The sequence below is a fragment of the Trichosporon asahii genome (assembly GCF_000293215.1).
Source record: "Trichosporon asahii var. asahii CBS 2479 unplaced genomic scaffold scaffold00075, whole genome shotgun sequence".
Taxonomy (NCBI): Eukaryota; Fungi; Basidiomycota; class Tremellomycetes; order Trichosporonales; family Trichosporonaceae; genus Trichosporon; species Trichosporon asahii.
The window spans coordinates 1837952-1860991 of record NW_014040850.1 but is presented as its reverse complement, the minus strand read 5'-3'; the positions used below and the strand labels follow the sequence as shown (position 1 = coordinate 1860991).

Sequence of the window (23040 nt, the reverse complement as noted above, 5' to 3'; positions counted from 1 at the left end):
TGTTCATGTCGTTGCGCATGGCGGGCCTCAGCATGCCGCTGATCTCACGAGCGCCGCGCTTGTTGATGTTACTTGTTGTTGTTGGAACGAGCTCAAAGAACGCTTCAAAATGTCTCTGATCGCCCCCGCATCCGCCTCAAAGCTGGCCCTAAACTGGGACCGTGACGGAATTTCTCCCGTTGTCCGCTTCTCAGTCCACACATTACTCACACTTCGCTACTCCCGCTCATATCACTCACGAGGGCAGCAGGCGGCAGAGCAATGAGCACGGCTGCCTCGCCTTCAGGCCCTTCAACGCCGACACCTTTCTCTCCGTCCACTGCTCCGGGCAGCTCGGCTCAGACGCCTAATCCCCATGCACAGCAGCGACCGCGGCAACCTTCGACTACTGCGTCACCGGCCGCTACGCCCAGTCAACCGAACACGCCTGCCGCGCCGGCACCGCAACCGCTCCCAACGCAAGCGCCGCCACCACCACCGGAACCTGATTACGCTCCCATTACTGCAGTGAAGAGGAAACGCTTGCAGGATACTGGCTACTCGCCTGCTGAGATCGCAGAGGTCGAGAGCAGGGCTGCTGCGTAAGTTTTGTTTTGAAGTTGCCCGAAGGGTGGTCTGCTGACATTGCGATCCGCCGTTCTCGAACACCAACTGCCCACTTGCGATCTCCCAATGACGTTCACACCAATCGTGTTATCTGACTTGTGCATCATGACTCCCTATCTCGCCCCGTACTGCTACGTGTTACTCTGCGCTCAACCTTCGGCCGTGTCCTAGCTTCGACCTGGCCCTGGCGCTTGACCAAGATGCGGTCCTGAACCCGCCGAAGAAGCCCAAGGCGTTTACGAGCTTTGGAGACGCCGTGGAGCAACTCCTGCCGTATCATGTGTTCCAGATCCACGACGACGACCTCTTGACAGAGGACAAGCGCACGCCGCAACAGGATGCGCTCGGTGAGTGCCGATCATGGACCGCCATGGTTGACCGACAGAGCTCCAGCAGTCAAAGGATCTTGTCGATCGCATCGCTGGCATTCGCACTCGCTTTACCGATCTTCGACGACGGGAGGGACACGTAAGTTCACTCTCGAACGAAGAACTGACAAGGCAGCATGCGTCCGACCTTCCCTCTTTGATCACCCTGCTGCAGGCTTCGACCCAGGTCGTCCGCGAGGAGATGCAGGGCGTTCAGGCCGAGCTACGAACGGTCCGCCAGCAGTGGGACGTTATCGATGCCGAGAACCGTCGGAAGCGCCAAGCGATTGAGGAAGCTCAGCGGAAAGAGCGCGAGGCGCGTGAGGCTGCCGAGCGAGCCCGACAGGCAGAGATTCGGAGACAGCAGTTACTCGTGGCCGAGCGAGAGCGACTGGCGAGGCTGCAGCAGGCGAATGCGTTGCAACAGCAACAGCAACAACAGGCTGCAGCGGCAGCTGCAGCTGCTCCACCTGCAACTACACCCGTGCCAGTGGCCGCGGCTCCAGGCACGCCAGCTCCAGCAGTTGCCCCGGCTGGGGTTGGAGTTCCTGCTGGCACTCCCGTAGCGACGACGACGGCATCACCGGCACCAGGCACCCCAACCGCTGTCCGAGGACGACCTCGCGGACGACCTCGGGGAAGTGGTCGGGGAGGAGTGCGACCTCCTGTAACCCCACATATCGCCTCGCCCTCGACACCGGGTGCGCGCCCGGCTACGCCAGCGACGACGGCCGCCAAGCAGCCTGTTATCATCACTGTGGCGATGTGAGTAGCAGAGAAATGGAGACTGTAATTGAAGTGACAACCTTAACTGACTTATGCAGGGCTACGGTGCAACAATTCGTGAACCACGGCATTCTCGTGATTCCACCAGTTCCCGGCGGACCCAAGCCGCCAGCGTCCGTCGTGAGAACTAGCGAGGACAAAAAGCAGGTTATTTTGTCCATGTGAGTCTGAAACACGGTTTGGGGTGGCGCCCGATGAAGCCCTTTGCTGGAATGTCAAAAGCTGACTGGTTCTAGCGATCTTGGAGCGTGTAATCAGGCTCAGCTGCAAGCTTTGGCTCGAATTCTGGGAGTGCACAACAAGCTTCCAGGAGCCAGTCCCGGGGCTGTCGGTGCAGCACCTGCTGCAGGCACGGCCGGTACTAGCGCGCCGAGTACAAATGCAGCCGCGGCTGGCGCGGCGGCAGGAGCGGCAGCTGACGCAGCTGCGGGCGGTTCCAATGCATCAACGGCACAGGCGGGAGGTGGTGGCGTGCCGACTGCCCCCGCTGCCCCCAACGGACCAAGCGTTGGTGCGGCGACACCGAGCAATGCTGCAGCCAGCGGCTCTGTGACGCCAGGGACCGCCAATGCCGCCGGGTCGGGGAGCGGGCAGTAGGAGAAGCGCCTCGGGGCTGATCACTGAGGGTCTCGGTGCCAGATTAGAGCCACATTACAGGCTGGCGGGCGACGGGCCTATGGGGTACGATAGAATGACGTGAAGAGTGCGCAGAAGGGGAGGGGAATGAGTAATTCGAGCGGCTGCGTACGTGGCTGCAGTCGCTTCTGTAGATGTGCATGTGTAGCAATTCAGCATCTTTGCGTATCAGAGACAAGCTTTAATGTGCTGTTACAGGTTGAATGAGGTGCTGCTCGTTGGAAGGTTCAGTGTTCAGACCCAAAAAACCGGCCATGAGTGGATCAAAGTGCGCAGACATGGCGACGAGGAGAGCAAGCCCGGCCAAGAGAAGAGGACGACGCCTTGCAGCTCAGGCTCATCGGGTTCACGATAGTGGCTCGGGTTGGTGGGTGAATGCAGCAGTCAAGAGGGGACCAAGGGATCGGGAACGAGGGATTTCAAGGGTCGGTGACAAGGCGGGAACCGGCGCGCGCGGCGAGGGCGGCGCGGTGAACGGCGCTAGCCAGCAAGCCAGGGGCGAGGAGGGAAGGACGAGAAAAAATTAGACAAGGTTTCAAGGGTCCTTTGTGACACTGATTAGGACGTGGCCATGAGCCAACGGACTATTGGACGGAACTAGACTATGCCGCTTCAGCCCCTCAGGTCTGCTGCGGCCCACCAAGGCGCTACGCAGGTACACAGGGTGGCCGTGGAGCGTGTTTAGAGCGTGCCGAGTGATCAACATGCGACACGGCTCAAGCAAGTCACCAGTCTCCTAGATGAGCACTCCAAAGCCTACCGGTATACCATTACGCTCCCAGATGTGCATACGTGCGACGCAAATACGCTTTGCTGCTCGGGGTGATGACGGCCCTGGCACCCCGATGCAAGCGTGTAATCCCAAGATTAGAAACAGGAGATGCTCAAGGGCACACGAATTGCATGCAAACGGGCGGTCACTGGCTGCGCTGGGCGCTGGGTCTGCGATCGCTGGCGCAGGCTAGGCTGGCTGGGCTGGCTGGGCTGGCTGGCTGGGCTCTGGCTGACAGCCCAGAGCAGGAACGCAGCCCGCAGCCCGCGCCGCTGCCCGTCTGCCCGTGCACCTGGCCTGCACCTGGATGAGGATTGAGGAATCCAGCGCGCTAGCCCCGGCGCAGGCCCGGCAGGACGGGCAGACGGCAGACCTGAGAGCAGAGGACCCGCCCGCCCACACACACGGCACACGGCTTCACACTCAATACTCGTAACCTTAGACTTCAAACAAAGATCCTTCGATCCACCACACGCCAGGTGCCCAGACTTTATTTCTCACAGGACGGCCCCTTTCACTCCTCTTATCTTCCTTCCTTCTATTTTTCCCTTTCCTCCCCTCTCATCTCTCGATCACCGACGAACCGCCCCTCGTCACCACCAACACTTGCATACTCACTACATCCTCAAGCATCCATCCCCCGCACGAGAACCCACACCTCACAAGACGTGGACCACCACCCAGGCCGATCCATCTATAAACGGCTCAAATTCCTAATTCGCTATTGATACTCTCTTCCTCCCTTAACCAACCACATCACCGCAACCCCACATGTCTAAGCCCTACTCTGGCTCCCCTAGCCTCAGTCGCTCAGGTTCGCCTCCTCTTCTTCGCTCAGCATCAAGCTCCAGCATTTACTCCAACCAGGCCGAACGCCGCACCGACGACGAAAAGACCATGGCCAACCTCGGCGGCGCTCCCCGTCCTGCCTCGCCGACGCGCGAGAAGGAGCAGGCTCCCCACACACCCAGCAGCAGGGAACAGATCCTCCCGATTCTCAACTACTGTGCTGCCTCCATCATGATGACCGTCGTGAACAAGGTGAGTTACCATTGCAGTCCTTGCACTGCTGCGCGTTTTCATGTTTCATCGCGCCGCGTGCGGCCGACGTAGCTGCCCAGAAAAACGGAGGGCTACTGCGGGCCGGTGGCGAGTGGTGCTTTTGGCGTTTCCATCCAGACGCGCTATGCAGGCCCCGACCGAGCTGTCAATACGTGTCACCCGTTGCCCGCCACCGCCGTCCCATGCATCGTCCTGCCCGATGAGCTCGCTAACACCCTCCGCAGTACGTGGTCTCGGGCGCCAACTTCACGATGACGTTCCTGCTCCTCTGTATCCAGTCGGCCGTGTGCGTGCTGGCCGTTGGAACCGTGAAGCGTCTCGGTCTCATCACTTGTGAGTTGCGCGCGCCTGCGCTCTGAAACAACCGCCAGAAGGCAATATGCTGACATCACCAGTCCGCGACTTTGACATGAAGGATGCCAAGGCTTGGTTCCCCATCTCCTGCCTGCTTGTCGCCGTCATCTACACCGGCTCCAAGTCGCTCCAGTTCCTGTCTATCCCGGTCTACACGTGTGTACCAGCAGCTACGGCATCTGAATCGATAGCTGACGTTTCGCAGCATCTTCAAGAACCTCACGATCATTCTGATCGCCTACGGCGAGGTCTTCATGTTCAGCGGCCACGTCACGCCGCTGACGCTCGTCTCGTTCGCTCTCATGGTCGGCTCGTCGGTCATTGCTGCCTGGGCCGACATCTCGAGCGCGATCTCGAACCTTGGCGTTGACTCGAACACTGGTGCCGAGATTGCCAACACTGCGCACAAGATTGGCGGTGTCTCTGTCGGCTACTTCTGGATGGCGCTCAACTGTCTCTGCTCGGCCGCCTACGTTCTCTTCATGCGCAAGCGCATCAAGGTCACTGGCTTCAAGGACTGGGACTCGATGTTCTACAACAACCTGCTCTCGATCCCCGTTCTCGCGCTCTTCTCGCTCATCTTTGAGGACTGGGGAGCCGAGTCGCTCGCGCTCAACTTCCCGAGCTCGAACCGCACGATCCTCCTCTCCGCCATTGTCTTCTCGGGTGCCGCCGCCGTCTTCATCTCGTACTCGACCGCGTGGTGTGTCCGTGTCTGCGGCTCGACGACGTATTCCATGGTCGGCGCGCTCAACAAGCTCCCCGTCGCCGCCTCGGGCATGCTCTTCTTCGGCGACCCCGCGTCCTTCGGCAACGTCTCGGCCATCGGTGTCGGTGGTCTCGCCGGTATCGTCTACGCCATTGCCAAGACGAACCAGGCCAAGGTCGCCGCCGCCGACAAGAACAGGCTCCAGGGCAACTCGAAGGCCTAAGCTGCCTGACGTAGAGCAGTAGAGCAGTGCGGTCGGGGCCGCACATGTGATCGCATAGATTGACTGCACGCCCATACCTTCCCCGACCATCCCACCCATCCGACCGACCCAGGAGTGACATTGGCTGTGACTTGGCTCAAACAGATTCCCACCGAGCATTAAAGTCACAGCCACCCCCGTCACCCTCGTCATCTCCCGTCACCTATCCCCAACTTTTCGCAAATCCCACACATTAGACGAGCGCCCCCAGCCGCGCTGGCACCTCTGACAATCTCAAGAGGGTCCATGGCAGGGACTCAACTCAAATCCCGCATCACGTTTATAGACTTTTCCTGGAGGACTTTTATATCCATGCACGCATGAGTATCACGCTGACCTTTGCACTGGTTTGGTCGGGACCGAACTCGAGCGGGTGGCCTGGAAGGGGAGATACAAGGGTGGAGAACCAAGAGACTCGGACCAGCACAGAGTGCAGATGCACGCTTTTCGTGTAACTGTCACAAGAGGAGACGCTTGTAACAAGTTAGCCCAAGCAACCTGACACGATGTGAGGACGCCGTGACTCGCTGCCGATGCATATCAGATCATGCGACGCCCACGCCGGAACCTAAACAACAAATACATGACTGCCATACTACTACGGAGCGGTTCAGCGCCTGACGCGTTTCCAGAACCCGCGCTCGTGGTCGCACTCGCGCTCGGGCTTGGCCGACTTGCCAGACTTGCGGCCCCTCCATCGCGACTTGGACTTCTTAGATCCGCCGCCGCCGCACTTGCCAACTGTCTTCTTCGACTTGGACTTGGAGCAGCTCCAGCCGCAGTTCGAGCCACAGCCGCGCTTGTCCTTGCACTTGTTACCCGTGTTCTTGACCGAGAGCGCGCCGCGCACTGCCTGTTGACCTAGACTGGTTGCGAGCTGCGCGCCGGCCGCGAGACTGGAACCGAGCTGCGAGCGCGCCTTCTGCGCACCCTTGGAGCCTGCTTTGCGGACCGAGGACTGGGACACTTCACGCACGACACGCCGCGCGCCGCGCGCTGCCTTCCGGTTGTTCTGGCTTGCGACACGGAACAGGTAGCCGTACGCCTCGCGCGCCTTACGGGTCGAGTACGACGCTGCATGGTTCGCCTGCTGCAACGAGTAGCTTGCGGCGTCGTGCGCTTGCTTGGCAGAGAGGCGGGCTGCTTCGCGCACTTGCTGCGCAGAGTGCGAGGCAGCCGAGGTGACCTGATCGGCGAACTCGCCTCGGCGCGCGTACAGTGTTTCAGCGGCTGCACGGATTCTGGACAGCTCGTGCGAGATTTCGGTCTGCGCCAGGTGGATCTCCTTCGCGAGGAAGTCGACCGTCACACGCGACAGAACTACGAGCAGCTCGTATGACCAGACAGAAAGGTTACCGATCTGGTAAGCAACGTTCCTTGTCAAGAGGGTTACTGGGTCGGTGAAGTGCTCCTCAATGACCTCTTTGATGAACAGAGAGGTCGAGGCGGGGACAACAGAGAGCTCGGACTTGAGGGACAGAGAGGGAAGTATCCTGAACAGCAGAGACAGTCTTCTTCTGAGGCTTGTCCTCGCTGCTGTGTGACGTGGTCTTGCTGCGGCCCTGGGGCTTGGTCGGCTCCATCGGTTGCTCCGACAGGGCGGCAAGGGCGCGAGCGATGACACTCTCGTCAGAGGTGCGCTCGGGGGCTTGCGCGGCAGGAGGAGAGTAGGTGGGCACGGCGTCGAGAGGTCCGGGAGCAGAGAACGTGTTCGCGACTAGGGCTCCGATGTTATGCTGAAGGACCATCGGTCCGATCTTGACCAGCAGGGACAGAACAACGGCGGAAGCGATCGCCGTCCTAGAACCATTAGCACCGCACAATGCAGCTGACTGTGATCTACTAACAGGTACCGCTGCTTGCTGGAGGGAGTGGCGGGAGCACTAGCCTGAAAGGGATGGCCGGTGGCAGGCGTCTTGTCGTTAACGGCAGCAGAGGTTGACTTGATGGTGGCGGTGTCGGACGAGGCGTGCCGCGAAGGAACCGGATCTTTGATACCCTCCCACATGGGCTCAGATGGCACATTGTAGATGGAAGGAACAGGAGTTTCCTCAATAGTACTGAAGCTGCTGGTAGGGTCGGGGAAGATGAAGCTGGATGTGAACTTGTTGAAGCTAGCTGCAGGAGTTTTGTCGTCCTCCTTGTCACTGTCGACGTCGTCGTCCTCGTCTTCATCGTCGTTGTCGTCGAGATCAGGCTGGCTCTCGTCTGAGCTGAGAGAGAAGCCTTCGGTATCAGTTGACACTTCCGAAGTCGAAATGTTGCTGATAGTACTTGAGCCCATGGCCGAAGCGGTCGAGGAGAGGTGCTCGTCGTCTTCGAACCGTTCGTCTTTCGAGATGTCCAGCCAGGAGCCGGACAGCTCAGACCCCGACTCATCGGAGTCGTAGTGAGGTGTCCTCATATCTAGTTGGTTAGCCACCCAGTGATCGCAATACGAAGTCATGGGGGGCGAGGTCCAGCCGTGCTGGTAAGGGGTCGGGTAACACGGGTGAGGGAGAAGAGCAACTGTGAGAGAGGATGAAGCAGAGATGAAAAGTCGAGTGCAAGGAAGGCGTGAGGGGCATGGTGGGTGATGTGTAGTGTGTGTGAGACTAATGAGACAGGCGAGGGGCGACACACTCAGCCTTGCGGGCAGCGGGCGGGATCAGTGGTGTACGCCGCTACGGCGCATGCACAGGCCAGAGATCGGCTCAACAGATCGCAAGTGTCGAGGGTGCAAAGGGCATAGGGTTCGGCTAGTCATGATGTGCCCTGGCTCAAAGCTCGCCGTGAATAAGAGGTGTGTGACCATGAGATGTAGCGTGTTGCACACGTCAGTGCTGCCGTCGGCTGGTGGCAACGGGTGGCAACAACGTTAACCGACCCGAGCGGCGTTCACGGACTCATGCGTCTCACAACATATGGTGGGGAGGGGCGAAGTAGGGGCGACGAGAAGCGCAAGTGACTCACCTGTGCTATGCGCGTTAGAGAGTGGTCAGTCGTGCACTGCCCACTGGCGGGTTTCGTAAGAGCCGTTCTGGTGGGGGAACAAGACACGGGAGAGGGGTAGGTGATAGGACCGGTGGAGGTTGCACGTGCAGATGGTCGTTTGCTGAGATGTCGTCCGGTGTGCGTCGAGTACGCCGAGGTGTAGTCTCGCAATGCCAGGAGTCGCCGAGAATGAGAGTGTCAAAGTCAGAGATGTCGAGGGCAAAGAGGTAAAAGAACGTGAAGTGTGCGGCAGCTGATGTATGTGCACTAGCTCATCCATCAGTGACCGTCTTGGAACGAGCCCTAATGTGTCATATCACGTCGTTACTCGGTCTACCACACGCCCCTACGTTCCTAGATAACAGCGCCAGCTCTCTCCGTCTCGAGTCTGCTTCGACAAGTGTGCATATACCCGCTGTTGTACAAGATTCTGACACGTCTGCATTCCTTGCCACGTCCCATGCATACGCGGCGCGATCGAAAGAATGACGAGCAGAAGTTCGCAGAGAGGATCTCGACCGGCGTGGACCGAGTGGCAAATTGGAGCCCCAGGAATGCTAACATCACGTGGCGTCCGGATCCGCCCTTACAACCTGAATTCATGTCCATCCGCTGTCACCTACGACGCTCCTGAAGAGGAAGAATCGCTGGCGAAAGCGTCTGTGCCAGACCGCCATGCGTCGGTCGACCAGTCGGGGCACCCGCAGAGCGCGCAACTGTCTCCTCGCTTTCGGGAGGAGCAGCTGCGATGTCGTACAGCTTGATACCGTCCTGACGTCAGTTCGATAATAACGGCGCTAAGAATGTGAAGAATGTACCGTGTCGAATAAGGCCCACGCCCCCGATTCCTGCAGATTAGCCTAGCTCCGTTCGCCCCTGTCTCACCGATACTCGGCTCTTTAGCACCTCCATCACGACTCTGAGACCAGGCTTCGACGCGCGTTCGCGCTCGCCTGCATCGACGAGACCGAAGATCTTGGCAGAGTTCTCGAGTAGGATCTCGACGTCACTTGTGAACGAGTGTGAAACACCCAGGGACGGCTTGGTCTTGGACGCAGAGAACGCCGAGCGTTCGTTGTGGATCCCACTGGCGGCGGTCGTGTTCGTGAGCTGCGAATGAGTGGCTGAATCGGACTGCGCTTCTTACAATAGTGAGCATGCCACTCCGGTAAGTGAGCGCAGCCACTTCTTCCATCGCCGCGACCATGGCCGCATGCCCTGGGTGTAAGCTGATACAGAGGGAAGGTAAGCCTACCCTGTGATGTCGCACCCATCAATCCGTCCCTGAACAGAGTTGCAATGTTGTCGATAACGAGCACGCTGGGATTCTGATCTCTCAGGTCGTAGATTGCATCAAAGAAGTCGGGCTCGAGCGAGAACGCCGGTGTCACTGAGAGGCGATCCAAGATACCATCCTATTCCGTCAACATCAGTTATCAGCTTACACTAACCGGTGCGTTCATGGATCCCAGAATTGCCTTGGCTCGTGCAGCATTAAAGGATCCCTCGGTGTCGATCCAGTGTGCTGTCGCCTCTGGGTTCGCGACCAGTATCCGGAGCGTGGCGTGCAGCGCCAGCAACTGCCGTCAGCTGTGAGGGGGCAATGAGCCGCTTACACTCTTTGCCGTCCCTCTGGATCCAGCAATGCTCAATACTCCTCTTCCATCCCAGGATGCGAACACGTCCTCCATGACGCCGAAGCCGTCCCATTGTTTCTGGCCATACTCGTAATGCACCTCAAACTCGTCCCCAGTGTTCTGAAGACAGATAGCGATAAGCTCGTCAAGAGCTTTCACCACGGCCGCAGCCTGGGCCGAGTTCCGCTCCTCCTTCCTCCAGGTTCCCAATATTGTCTCACGGAGTGCCGAGCGCGGAGTCAGGACCACCTGATCGGTCGTTACGACAGCCGGTTCTGAAAGCGGTGAACACTCAGCGGAAGACGCTTAACTTACCAAGGAGAGGCACAACGGACGCCAGGTGCGGAGGCAGCTGCAGGCGTTTGAGAAGCATGGGATGAGTGCACGCCGACGTACCGAGGTCTGGACGTCAGTGCCTTTTGTCGTTGAGCTGCGTTGTTGTTCCCCGACCTGCTACGAAAGGGGCTGGCCGGCTGGCACTGAACAACAACAATCCCGTCATCTGGACCGCCTCCACCGCCGCGTGCCTTATCCAACCGTCCCTTTAACGATACGATAATGGCAACTGTCTCACCAGGAATGCATCCCGAGGTCATCGCTGCATCAACATCCAGCACATCAAAGCAAAACCAGCACCGCGACTCTCGCGACCACAGGCAGAAGCAGACGATCAATATGAGTGGACCACCAGGAAGACGGAAGTACGACACCTTCAATCCGTCTGCCCTCCCGACAGCCAACGTCGGCCGTGGTCGGATAGCTCTTGACAAGGATGGGAAGGACCAGCTCGAGGCCCAATACGAGGCATGGAACAAGCGGCTAGACGAGGAGGTCGGGAACATGGCGAAAGGTCTGCAAGAGCTCGTGGAGTTGTCCAATGTGAGTACATCGGCGTATGCAGCTCTTCTTGCGCGCAGGGGGCCGCTCTGAACAAATGTACCCACTCTTTGTCGTGGTGTGTTCGCTATATGGAGAGCGCTGTCTCGCTTTGCGTCTTGGGTACTGTTAGCTGACCCCAGATCGGCACTAATCCCCCATCACACGACCTGACGTCCCTGCATCTGAAGCTGAAGACTGCTTCGCTCGTTCGCTCAGCGTGTGCTCTGCGCGACACGGCACATGAGCTGCGCCTGGCACTTCTGCTCGGCGATGATGTCGCGACAGCAGGACGACGAGACGCTGAAGCGCGCCGCGTGGAGGAGGAGATCGAGAAGCTGCGCAAGGACGTTGGACGGGGTGTCTCCCTTCTGGTCGGCGGAGATGGCGGCGCGGACTCTACTCCGACAGGCGGCGACAAGCCCACGGGTGGCGAGGGAGGTGTCGCGCCCACCGAGGCGCCGGCTCAGCAGGAGCAGACGTCAACATCACCCAAGAAGGACGCTTCGCCGACGAAACCGACCGAGGCTATGGACGTCGATGACGAGGATGAGGACGAGTTTGAGGAGGTCTGAGGGTCGATGCTCCCCCAGACCTTCACTGCACTTCGCTTTGTATCACTATGCACTATTATACACCTGACGCTCACGACCATGTCCACTTGTCCGCTGGCAAGCAAAGCCACAGAGTGAGGAAAGCAGGAATGCAACTTCGCGCCGATCACCGACGTCACGGAGGCGTGCCTTGGCTCAAGCCTTCGCTCTCATTCCGATGTCATCCTCCGGAATCTCGCGAGCAACGAACGCCGCAATTGCAACTCGGATGCGCCTTGCGCCTCCTCACAACCTCCAAACCAGCGCTCACTGACAGCGCCGAGCGCGCCCCAGGTCAACTCTCCAGAATCCACGGCCCTCCCGATCGACGACCACCGACATGGATGGCATCTGTCTGTTCCATAATCCATCCATCAAATGCCTTATGACAATTGAGATCCATGCATTTTTATATTATTGCCGCCATGCAGTGTTTACTCCTCAGCGCCAACAGGGGTGTTGACCTCGGGGTTGAAGAAGAGCGACTGCATTCCCCAGGGGAAGGGCTTGGTGCTGAGAGCGTTAGTCGAGTTCAAGCTTGAGCCCTGTCGACATATCACAGCCGGAACGTCTTCGGTACAGGGGTAGCACTGCTGCTTCCTCCTGTAGTTGCTTGCACGACCAAGTTGCACAGTCCCGTTGATTTAAGACTCACCGGATGTTGAGGTACTCGTAGGCGGGGGGAGCGGGGAGGTGGCCGCCGTTCTCCTCACGGATGTGGTCAAGGTGGTGCTCGTGGTCGGCCTCGAGCTTGTAGGTCCACCAGCCACCGGCGATGCAGGCGGGGATGCAGACGAAGAAGCTAAATGTTAGCGAGCGAGTACTTGTGACGTCGGCTAAGTGGACTGTTGGCCGAAATTGACGTACGAGATCTTCTTCCAGAGCTCGGTGGTCTCTGTGCAAGGTCAGCTCAGCTCTCGAGTCTTCAAAGTGCAGAAGTCGGCTCTCCTCTACAACTGGCGAAGGGACCGAAAGCGAGATAAGCCGGTCTCATGAGAGGTCGGAGGAGAGTCGGTTCGCGATACGCACGCTTGGCGTGGGCGGCAGTAGCAGCGCGCTCCGAGGTGAACTCGTTGCCGAGGGTCTGCTCGGCCTTGGTCGAGTAGAGGCGGGCCTGGCGGGCGACGAGGGTAGCGGGGCGGGTGGCGCGGAGCATTGTGGTCGGCTAGGAGGAAGAGTGGTGAGTTGTAGACAAGCAGCAATGCAAGCAACGAGGTGTTCTCAGCTGGCGACGAGCAGCGAGCCAATCCGCGAGAGCTCCATGCATCACCTGGCGGATGGATTCGGAGCCATCCTTCCTGGGTGAGCGCCTCTGCATGGTGACGGTAATATGGCAGAGGCTCGCTTGTGGCACTCGTGGTCTCGGTTGACGGGAGGCCCGGATAAGCTTCCGAAATCGATGAGGTGAGCGCCGCCACGTACGTTTGAGGCAAGCGTGTCGCAGCTTGCGGGCAGGCCACGTCTTTGCGTTTCGGATCGACAACCAACTCCCATATTCCAACACACTCCTTCATCACCTACATCTTCGTCAGCTAAAAGCCTCGGCATACGATGCCGGGCATCTCCTACGACGAATCGGGGTCGCTCGCCTCGTACTTCGGCGTCACCTGCCTCGGTCTCATTCTCATTCCAGCCACCTTCTACACCCTCCGCACAGAACCTACAGGTGAGTCACGATTCGCCGTCCGTCTGCAGCATCCACTGACACGTCTTCCCTCCCACCGGAACCTTGCCGTCTGCATCCTCTTCCCGTCACTGCCTCGCCGCCCTCATTCTACGCGCTCGATTGCTGTTATTTTGATGTCCAACCCACAGACACTTCCATCAAGTCCCTGTGCACATGTACAGAATGCCGCGACAACACCATTCGAGTGAAGCGGCTGCGGAGTACCAAGCACAGGAAGCGCTTGACTAAGCGCGTTCTTCCTCTCCTTTTGGGCTGGGCCCTCTTCGCTTACCTGGCGTACAACCTTTACCATGCGCCGCCACTTCCGGAGCTTTCCATCTACGACCCGTTTGAGATTCTGGGACTGTCGACCAGCTCAACGGAGAAGCAGATCAAGAAGCACTACAAGAAGCTCTCTCTGAAATTGTAAGTTGCAGAGGAGGAACTCTCTGACAGATAGCCACCCCGACAAGATCAAGCTTGGTGTCAATGAGACGATGGAGATGGCCGAGGCCAAGTTCGTCGACATTACCAAGGCGTACAAGTCCCTGACCGATGAGGCCACGCGCGAGAACCTGCAGAAGTACGGCAACCCGGATGGACCGCAGCAGCGCGAGGACAAGATCGCCATCCCCAAGTGGGTCGTCGAGGGTAACAGCCAGGCTCTCGTCCTGCTTGCGTACGGTCTCGTTCTCGGTTTCGGTATTCCTTGGCTCGTCGGCCGCTGGTGGTTCCGTCAGCGTAGCCTGACTCGCGACGGTGTTCTCAACGGCACTGCCGAGCTCTTCTTCCACCAGCTTCGTGAGGACACCGACTTCCTGTCCCTCGTCACCATTCTCTCGTCCGCGCTTGAATACGTCCCCATTCTTGGCAAGAAGTCCAAGGGCGGAAAGAAGGCTCGCAAGGAGCGCCAGGCGAAGATTGAGGAGCTGGAGAAGGTCTTGGACGAGAAGCGCAAGGAGCTCGGTATCGAGGAGGACCCCACGATGTCCCGCGACTCTCGCGCGTCTGTCACCACTGCTGTTGGACGCCGTGCCCGCGCGCTTCTCTGGGCCCAGCTGTTCCGTCTGAAGCTCGACCCCGAGCTTGAGGAGGAGCAGCTCGAGGTTCTCCGTGCCACCCCGCCCCTTATCCACGCTCTTTCGAACATTGCTCTTGCCCACAACTGGCTCAACTGCTCTCTGATGTGCCTTCGCCTGCAGTCTGCCCTTGCCCAGGGTATCCCTATCGGCGTGTCTGGTCTCGCTCAGTTCCCCGGTATCTCTCTGGAGGAGGCCCAGGACATGGCCATCACTACCGGTGCCGAGGGTCAGCGCTGGCTGGAGAAGTGGCTCGCGGCGGACGTGAAGGGATTGGACGAGGCGCGCAAGGTCGCGAAGACCTGGCCGCGACTGGAGATCAAGGACGTCGAGTTCAAGGTCGAGGACGAGAAGATTGTCCCTCCCGGATCCATCGTGTCGCTCAACTACAAGGCCCGCTTCGCGTACCCGGTCCCTGCCACCAAGGCCAACGGCAAGGCCATTGCCGACGAGAAGCCTGTTGTCTCCAAGTCGTCCAAGTCGTCCAAGCCTATCACCGCCGGTTACCTGCATGCCCCCCGGTGGCCTGGTAACCGTGTTCCTCGCTATCACGTTCTTCTCGGCGACTCGAAGCTGAACAAGGTTATCGTCCAGCCGACGCGCAACAGCGAGATTCCCCTTCCCAACCCCGACGGAACTCCTGGCGAGTTCAAGGAGTTCAAGCTCCAGTTCCAGGCCCCTCCCCAGGCCAACCTCTACTCCTTTGTCGCCCACTTTGTTAGCGACTCGCTTGTCGGAGCCGACGTGCAGAAGCCCGTGATGCTTCGCGTTCAGGACCCTCCGGAGGTCTCTGACGACTCGGATGACGACATTTCCGAGCCCGAGGAGGACACGCTTGCCGGCCAGATGGCGATGATGCGCGGCGAGAAGGTCAAGCCTTCGGCCGTTCACGGCTACGACGACGAGAGCGAGTACGAGACCGACACAGATACATCGAGTGATGAGGAGGGCCCGACCAAGCCGAGATCGCGTGGCGGCCGCCCCATCAATGTGGACACTAGTGACGAAGAGTAGATAGACTGCAACGCACAGAACAAGAAGTATTAGCACCTGTTCATCGATCATCGCACAAGCACATACCCGTTTATTAGATACCGATGCATGCACCCGCGAGACGTGGACCTGTAACAGCAACATAACGACGCTGCAGATCTCAAACACACTGCTAAACTCGGCTGGTCCTGCGTGTTTCAGAGTAGACTAGACAACGCGCTTCCTTCCACGTTCGCCTTCTCTTCCAAACGTCTGTTAGACTCTTTCTTTCTGACGCTCGGGAGCACCTGCTTGCCTTGCGCACAGCAACGCGACATCTGATCGTGCAGAAATACCAGATTCGGCGACTTTCCGTTCGGCTGCTCTTAGTCCACAGACGACGATCACTTTCGTAGGCGAGATGGCCGAGCGGTCTAAGGCGCTGTGTTAAGGTGACTCAAATCATCTCCGCAGTCTTCGGACGTGGGTTCGAATCCCACTCTCGTCAAGAGGGTATTCAGTTACCCCCTAGCCTAGCTTTTGCATTTTGATTGTGCTGGTCTGCATTTGGAACAGTGGGAAAACGACGCAGTTAGCAACCGATTTGAAGTGCGGTGGAGACGAACATAACGAAGCGAGCACGACGAAGCTTGTTCTGAAGAGTCAGGCTGATCTCATCTCTCCAGTCACGCGCATGAAACGATGACCCACCCCGGGTCAGTTCCTCAGGGGACCTGGCGAGCCAAAGGACACTTATTCGATATTCGAGGTGGGAGAGAGGTGGAAGAAGCATCGATCGAATGCCAGGCACTATGTACTGCTCCAGGCGCTAACGCCCAACGTGCTGGAAGAGTCTCTGGGCGTGCTCTAGTAGCCTGACTGGACACGAGCACAAAGTTGTCAGGCATCACAACCAAGAAGGCTGTTTGTCACCCGTGACTGCTGAGACCTTGCATGCATGCCATCCAGTCCACACTGCCTTCATGGACTGCGTTTTAAGACAAGTTGTTGATAGCCGAGGACGAGGTGTTGTTTTCCAACAGAGGATGATAAGATAAAACAGTGAGCACGCCATCGATTATTATCTATGGTCGGTAGCAAGTTATAAGAACGCTGGATGGATCGTATATTGGGGATCCGCCTCGTTTCGAGTTGAGGTGGCCGTCTGATGATCGATCTGGACGAGACCGGGAGTTCACATGATCCGTCTTCGACCCTGCCCGATCCTTGGCGATTGCCCGCCGAGACGACGGCTCCGCAGAGCCTGCCTCGTCACTGGGGTCTGAAGCCCACCGACAAGCCCACCAACAGCACCCTCGTTCCGTTTCGCGTCCGGTATTTGGAATGCCCGTGAAACCCGTTCTCACAGGTCCACGGCGCTTCCGGACAGTCGATGCGGAAGCTGATATCCTAGCCCTTGCATGCGCTGCCTGACGTCTGCAGGGCTGCGAGGATGAGGTCGGTGGCCGAGTGGACCGATGTTGGCCGTGATTCCGTGGGGATTGAGGCGACGTGAATTACGTCACATGCGGCTTGCCCTCAGTCACTGCGCATCGAGTTAGTTGTCAGGCGTTGCCAGCCGCTGAGACGAGAGGAACAATCGGTCACCTCGTGCGTTATCAGGCAGCCTAACTCCGTTCCATGGCCCTCACCACCCCTTCACGCCCTCTGCTCTCGCGCCGGGCCATGTCCCCGTGCCCACGCTGATAGCTGCTAGATTACATGTGTGCCTGCGATGGGACCGAGTCGAGATCCGGCGACAAACCCAGTGCCGAGGACCGCATCTTAGCCTCAACCTTGTCTGATGCATCCTTGGGCGTCCGGGGCGTCATGTCCGGGCCGTGTGCCCTGCACCGCCGGGTAACAGGTGTCCGTCCATGTTGATTGATTGGGATTGTAACACGTTTCTCTGCTTAACCTTCGCCTCCTTTCCCCCAGGCTAACACTACCTCTTCCCTCTCCTCTAGAGCTGCTCAACCAGCCAGCGACAACGTCCTTTATAAAGACCAAGCTCCTCAACGGCACTATCCTCTTCCACATCACCTACCCGCCATGTCAGCAAGCCACATCTACACGCTGCCCGCGGTGAGCGCCACCAACACGCCTCCAGAGTCGCTCCGCGACCAAATCGAGCGCAGCCTCCTTGGCACCGAGAAGTCTGTCGTCCCCGGCGACACCGACGAGGACAAGCGCTGGGCGTACAGACGCTCCGTGCCCACCGTTGTACTTTACTCTGAGAAGGGCTTGCGGTGAGTTGACTCAGCCATCCCTTCCCTGACCTGGCTGACTCATTCTCCAGCCTGTACGACGGCATTACCTCATCCGCCCCCGAGTACTACCTATTTGCGGACGAGCTCAACCTCATCAAGAACCACGGACATGAGATTGCCGGCGCCATGGGGTTCCCTTCCAAAGGAAAGGACGACCAGTCGCATCGCCGCCATGTCCCCAGGAATCGGTGGAGGCCGGCTCGTTGGGGCGACGCCGCCTTGGGCAAATGGAATAATGGCGTCAATGGCGAGGAGGGTCTGGCCTCCGGCGTTGACGCCGGCTGGGATATTGTCGAACTCGGCGCCGGTGCCCTCCGCAAGACTGCTCACTTCCTCACCGCCGTCGCGGACACTGTGCCCGAGAGCACTCACCCGCCCGTGACATACCACGCTCTCGATCTCTCGCGCCCCGAGCTCGAGCGTGTTCTCGGCCAGATGGACGACCAGTTTGGATCCGCTTTCAGCGGCCGCATCAACAGCGTTGGTCTCCATGCCGACTACTTTGCTGGTCTCGAGCTTGTCCGTGACGGCGGCCTCGCCGCTCTCAGCTCTGGCCAGCGTTCTCCCGAGGTCTCGGAGGAGGAGCCCGGCATCGCCATGTCGCCTGCGTCGACGCTCAGTCATGATCTCATGACGCCCGCGCTCGACACGACGCCCCTTCCTCCTTCTGTGGTCGAGGGCGATGAGCCCGTGACTGCCCCGTCCGAGACCTCCGACAAGCTTCCCAGCAAGCTTGAGACTCTGGGCGCTCAGAATCACTTTGCGCCTGGCCCGGCGCCTAGCGACAACAGTGGTTCAGAGGCGCCCCGCCCGCTGCATGTCATGTTCCTCGGTTCGTCGCTCGGTAACTTCGAGCGCGACGAGGCCGCCCCGTTCCTCAAGTCGATTCCTCTGAAGCAGGGTGACACGATTCTGCTTGGCCTCGACGGCCGCCCCGCCCCCGGACCCGAGGGCCGCCGCAAGATTGAGGCCGCATACAACGACCCCTCTGGTCACACCCGCGCCTTTGAGGAGCACGGCTGGGACGTTGCGCTTCAGGAACTTGGCCTTCCCATGCCCAAGACCGACGATGAGCGTACCGTCGAGTTTGTCGGGCGCTACAATGAGAAGCTCGGTGAGTATCCAAGGCTCGGTTGTCGGATCTAACGCTCAGGTCGCCATGAGGCATACTTCCGTTCCAAGAAGGATCAGAAGATCCACCTGCCCGAGCACAACGAGGACGTTGAGCTCGCCAAGGATGAGCTTCTCCAGATCGAGTGGAGCTACAAGGTAAGCTATCTTAGTGCTTGTCGAGCTGACGTTCAGTACTCTGTTCCCGAGGCCCTCGACATGTTCAACCAGGCCGACCTGCGTGTCATCGACTCGTGGAAGGCCCCTGATAGCGAGTACCGCCTGTGGCTGCTTGAGCGCCCCGACGTTCGCTTCACTGGCGGCGCTGTCGAGCGCCCCCTCGGACCCACCGTCCCCACCTGGGACGAGTGGCAGGCCATGTGGCGCATGTGGGACCACATCACGCTGGACATGATCCCTCCCGCGACGCTGCACCAGAAGCCGATCGACCTGCGCCACATCTGTCTGTTCTACCTCGGCCACATCCCCACCTTCTTGGACATCTACCTCACGCGCCTCCTTCCCGGCGGCCCGTCTGAGCCTACGTACTTCAAGGACATCTTTGAGCGCGGCATCGACCCGGATGTTGATGACCCAAGCCAGATCCACCCTCACTCCGAGGTCCCAACCAATCCCGAGGACTGGCCCTCGCTTGACGAGATCCTCACCTTCCGCAACAATGTCCGCCAGCGCCTCCGTACCCTCTACGATGAGGCGGAGAAGCGCCCCCTCACCCGCCGTGAGGCCCGCAGCATCTTCATGGCCTACGAGCACGAGGCGATGCACGCCGAGACGCTCCTGTACATGCTCCTGCAGTCGCCCCTCACGCTTCCTCCCGGCCCCGAGCCTGACTGGGAGGTTCTGTCTCGCCACTGGGCCGAGACCGCTGCCAAGGCGCAGAAGAACGGCGCCAAGACCAGCATCGATGTGCCCGCCACTGAGGTGACGCTCGGCCACGATGACCCCGAGTCCAAGGACTCGAAGCCCCTCGACCCCAACCAGGAGTTTGGCTGGGACTGCGAGCACCCGAAGCACGTCGAGCGCGTGGCCGCCTTCAAGGCTGACGCCCTCCCCATCACCAACAAGGAGTACCTCTCCTACCTCGAGAAGACTGGTCGCCTTGCCGATCTCACCGCGACCAAGGCGCCCGCCAGTTGGGTCCGCGACGGCGACAAGTGGGCCGTGCGCACCGTCTACGGCCCGGTCTCGATGGAGTACGCGGGCGCGTGGCCCCTGATGGCGAGCCGCGACGAGATCGCGGCCTTTGCGGAGTGGAAGGGCGGCCGCCTGCCGACCGAGGCTGAGCTACGTGCCCTGTGGGAGACGCCCGAGGGACCGCGCCCGACGGGCCTGAGGGCGAACACGGGCTTCAAGAACTGGCACCCGGTGCCGCCCACGCTCACGACGAACGAGCACGAAAAGTGCCACGGCCACAACGGCGGCGTGTGGGAGTGGACCTCGACGCCCTTCATGCCCTTTGAGGGCTATGAGCAGAGCACGCTGTACCCTGGCTACTCGAGCGACTTCTTCGACGGCAAGCACTACACCGTCCTCGGCGGCAGCTGGGCGAGCGCGCCCTGCATCGCCGACCGCAAATCGTTCCGTAACTGGTACCAGGGCAACTACCGCTATGCCTGGGTCGGCGGCCGTGTTGTCTACGACAACTAGGACCGGCCCTGAATCACTCTTGATGTGTCGCCGGCTCTCTGTGAGTCTGTCGGTGAACGCAAGAACATCTGTAGTAACTATCTGCCCTCCACGGCACCCATCTTGTAAGAGTTTAGTGTCAGAAGTTAAGTGATAGTAAACGTAAAGATATGAACACCTTTCTTGTGATGAGTCTCAGTCGTACCATATCAGTCGAAGTCTTGATTAGCGGAGCATCGTTGTGAGCAATATTGTCGATCTCGCAAACGCTATGGAGCTCCGCGTGCCGAGTTGATGAGATATTACGGGTGTGTGGAGAGCGGGACGGAGTGTCCAGGATCTGTCCATGTTAGTGCGGAAACGGTGCTGAGCCGGCTCGATGTCAGGCGCGTCGCAGTACCCCACGCAGCCAGGGCTGTGGACGCGTCGAGGCCCAGGCTGAGCCACTCTCAGGGGTGCACTTCCGGCAACTGCTTCCGCTAATGTATTCGCAGGGTGGGGGTTGTAATTCAAGCATAACGCGTTGGGTCCTGAAAGTGAAATGCGACACGAGCGTGGTCCTAATACAGCCAGATGCGGTGCAGCTCTACTGCGCCCAGACGCTCAGTGCAGTCTACCCTGGCGGACCAGGCGTGAGGCGTTGCGGCCTATGGGTGGAGGGAAAGGCTTGGCTCCCACCCACGCTGGCCGCGCTGGGTTAGACTCCTGACGCCTGAGCCTGGCGCGGGTGCTGGCGTTTCCGCCTGGATGCCTTTCCAGACGGCGTCAGTTCATTGCTCTGGCAGGAAGGACCTCTAGACTGCGCGGTCTGTCTTTGCATCGCAGCATCATCCTCCATCTCGTCTTTCGTTTGCTGCGACTTTCCCGTTGAAAACAGGTGAGTTACACAGGAGACCCCTTCGTCGCTTGCGAAGGTCGAGATTTATACGGCCCGCCCTCTTTTGCTCAACTGCCCGCGCACGCTTCACGCTTCACGCCCCGACACGCACCGCACCTTTCGCTCGCACGCCGGCCCGCAGCAACAGGAACGGCGCTTCCCTCGCAGCCTTACAGGTCCAGCACAGGTCGATCTCATTTCAGCCGTAGTCCACACCAAGACACGGGTAGGCGGTGCAACCATCGTACGCACCCTCTTGGCCAGCAGCGAACAGACCTCTCTTACACTCTCTCTACCATCCGTAAGCACCTGTGAACACCACTTTCGTGATTCTTGCATCTGCGAACCACGACAACACACCCCCTCTTTTAACCCCTCCCCTCCCGACCACCCAAAGCGCACGCAAGCATGGGCCTCATCGACCCGAGGTACTGCTGTTGCGGTAAGTTGGCCTCTCTCTGGCGAAACTGACATGGACAGCGGTGCCCCTCGTCAACGCCGGCATCTATGCGATCATGATCGAGCAGATCGTGAGTACTCGGACATGGGATCGGACCATCGGACCATCGACGCGCCGCCGCGACTAGTGACCTAGCAACGACTTAGCGAGCAGACATAGCGGCGTGATGCTGCGCATTTGTGGTGCCCTTGGGATGCTGGGAATTTCGCCTGTCGCTGGCTTCGGTCGTCGCGCTCGGTCCACATAGCGATGCGCGGCGGCGGCGCAATGTCTGTCTCCGTCCGATCCCATCCAGCTTTGAACCCTGCGCAGAAGCTAACAAACAGGCCGTAGCCATGGCTACTGGTGTGCTCTGCTTCGCAGCCCCAGCAGGTGAGTTTGCGCAGCTTCACGATGATGCACTCAGCTGACAACAGTCGTCGGTGCTTCGCCTAGCCCGATGTGGCTGTCGTATCTGCTCGGCGTGATCTGCTTCGTAGGAGTTCTGGTGCAGCCCATTGGGTTCTTCGGAGTGTTCAGGGTAAGTACATGCAGCAGATGTCGGGCGAAGTGTGTGATCGCGCCCGCACAGCACCAGAAGCACCGCTGACGCTTCGCAGGAGAAGACCACGACGTTCAAGTGGTACATCACGCTGAACGCTGTTGCGACGTACGTTGCTCTCGCTGTGGCGGCCGTGATTGTGATCATCTCTGGTGTGAAGCACAACACGGCTGTGGCAAACTGCAAGAGCACGTACTATGCGCCTCCGGACGAGATCAGGACGATGAGCGGACCGCTCGAGATCCTCAGCGACCAGAGCGACCCGATCTGCATGGGCTTCTGCTGGGCGGACCTGGGCATGATGGCGGGCCTGTGGGCGATCTGCTTCGTGATGCAGTCGTACTACGTCTGGGCGTCGAGCAAGTACTCGCGCTCCCAGGTCTCGGACCACAAGCTGTACCACTCCGTGTACAGCGAGAACCCCGAGGCGTTCACCATGTCCATCCTCCAGTCGCGCAGGTACAACCCCGACTCGGTCTACTTCCAGAACCCCTCCACTCCCGGCGGGCTGCACCCCAACGACGCCTGGGACCACCGCCCCTCCTACGACGCCACGCCGGCCGGCACCCCACCCCACCCCAACCAGCAAGGAGGTCAGTACCATGACCAGCCTTACGAGGGGTACTCTGACCAACACCCCAATCAGTTTAACGACCGCTACACAGACGACATCACCCCCGGACCGCCGCAGCAGTATGCGTTCACGCAGCCGCACGCGGGCTACGTTGATCACTCGAATCGCGTTTAGTCGAGCGCGAGCGCAGCGAGCGCGTGAGCGAGCGAA

At 59.5% G+C, this 23040-nt stretch overlaps 9 protein-coding genes and 1 non-coding gene across 10 annotated transcripts; 7 read left to right on the top strand and 3 right to left on the bottom strand.

The window, feature by feature from the left end:
• Positions 1–261: 261 nt before the first annotated feature.
• A1Q1_06218 (uncharacterized protein) lies at positions 262–2357 on the top strand (the record flags this gene model as incomplete). The annotated part of the gene is made up of 5 exons (XM_014321427.1): positions 262–581; positions 778–953; positions 1097–1739; positions 1799–1921; positions 1997–2357. 5 exons carry the CDS (start codon positions 262–264, stop codon positions 2355–2357), a joined length of 1623 nt encoding a protein of 540 aa, XP_014176902.1.
• Positions 2358–3939: 1582 nt separating this feature from the next.
• A1Q1_06217 (nucleotide-sugar transporter) lies at positions 3940–5516 on the top strand (the record flags this gene model as incomplete). The annotated part of the gene is made up of 4 exons (XM_014321426.1): positions 3940–4209; positions 4455–4563; positions 4626–4740; positions 4790–5516. 4 exons carry the CDS (start codon positions 3940–3942, stop codon positions 5514–5516), a joined length of 1221 nt encoding a protein of 406 aa, XP_014176901.1.
• A 649-nt stretch (positions 5517–6165) lies between these two features.
• A1Q1_06216 (uncharacterized protein) lies at positions 6166–7959 on the bottom strand (the record flags this gene model as incomplete). Its single annotated transcript, XM_014321425.1, has 3 exons — positions 6166–7048; positions 7101–7355; positions 7403–7959. The coding sequence occupies 3 exons, from the start codon at positions 7957–7959 to the stop codon at positions 6166–6168; spliced, it is 1695 nt and encodes a 564-aa protein (XP_014176900.1).
• A 562-nt stretch (positions 7960–8521) lies between these two features.
• A1Q1_06215 (uncharacterized protein) lies at positions 8522–10538 on the bottom strand (the record flags this gene model as incomplete). Its single annotated transcript, XM_014321424.1, has 6 exons — positions 8522–8781; positions 9152–9299; positions 9414–9667; positions 9784–9943; positions 10145–10440; positions 10481–10538. 6 exons carry the CDS (start codon positions 10536–10538, stop codon positions 8522–8524), a joined length of 1176 nt encoding a protein of 391 aa, XP_014176899.1.
• Positions 10539–10723: 185 nt separating this feature from the next.
• Positions 10724–11616, top strand: A1Q1_06214 (uncharacterized protein; the record flags this gene model as incomplete). Its single annotated transcript, XM_014321423.1, has 2 exons — positions 10724–11044; positions 11185–11616. The coding sequence occupies 2 exons, from the start codon at positions 10724–10726 to the stop codon at positions 11614–11616; spliced, it is 753 nt and encodes a 250-aa protein (XP_014176898.1).
• A 452-nt stretch (positions 11617–12068) lies between these two features.
• On the bottom strand, positions 12069–12790 carry A1Q1_06213 (cytochrome C oxidase subunit; the record flags this gene model as incomplete). The annotated part of the gene is made up of 4 exons (XM_014321422.1): positions 12069–12147; positions 12290–12436; positions 12502–12529; positions 12664–12790. 4 exons carry the CDS (start codon positions 12788–12790, stop codon positions 12069–12071), a joined length of 381 nt encoding a protein of 126 aa, XP_014176897.1.
• Positions 12791–13185: 395 nt separating this feature from the next.
• On the top strand, positions 13186–15393 carry A1Q1_06212 (uncharacterized protein; the record flags this gene model as incomplete). The annotated part of the gene is made up of 3 exons (XM_014321421.1): positions 13186–13300; positions 13656–13726; positions 13774–15393. 3 exons carry the CDS (start codon positions 13186–13188, stop codon positions 15391–15393), a joined length of 1806 nt encoding a protein of 601 aa, XP_014176896.1.
• A 373-nt stretch (positions 15394–15766) lies between these two features.
• On the top strand, positions 15767–15859 carry A1Q1_t448. Its single transcript has one exon. It is a non-coding gene; the product is annotated as a tRNA-Leu (tRNA).
• A 1544-nt stretch (positions 15860–17403) lies between these two features.
• Positions 17404–20399, top strand: A1Q1_06211 (uncharacterized protein; the record flags this gene model as incomplete). The annotated part of the gene is made up of 3 exons (XM_014321420.1): positions 17404–17600; positions 17651–18696; positions 18775–20399. 3 exons carry the CDS (start codon positions 17404–17406, stop codon positions 20397–20399), a joined length of 2868 nt encoding a protein of 955 aa, XP_014176895.1.
• Positions 20400–22050: 1651 nt separating this feature from the next.
• A1Q1_06210 (uncharacterized protein) lies at positions 22051–23004 on the top strand (the record flags this gene model as incomplete). The annotated part of the gene is made up of 3 exons (XM_014321419.1): positions 22051–22087; positions 22132–22235; positions 22315–23004. 3 exons carry the CDS (start codon positions 22051–22053, stop codon positions 23002–23004), a joined length of 831 nt encoding a protein of 276 aa, XP_014176894.1.
• Positions 23005–23040: the final 36 nt, after the last annotated feature.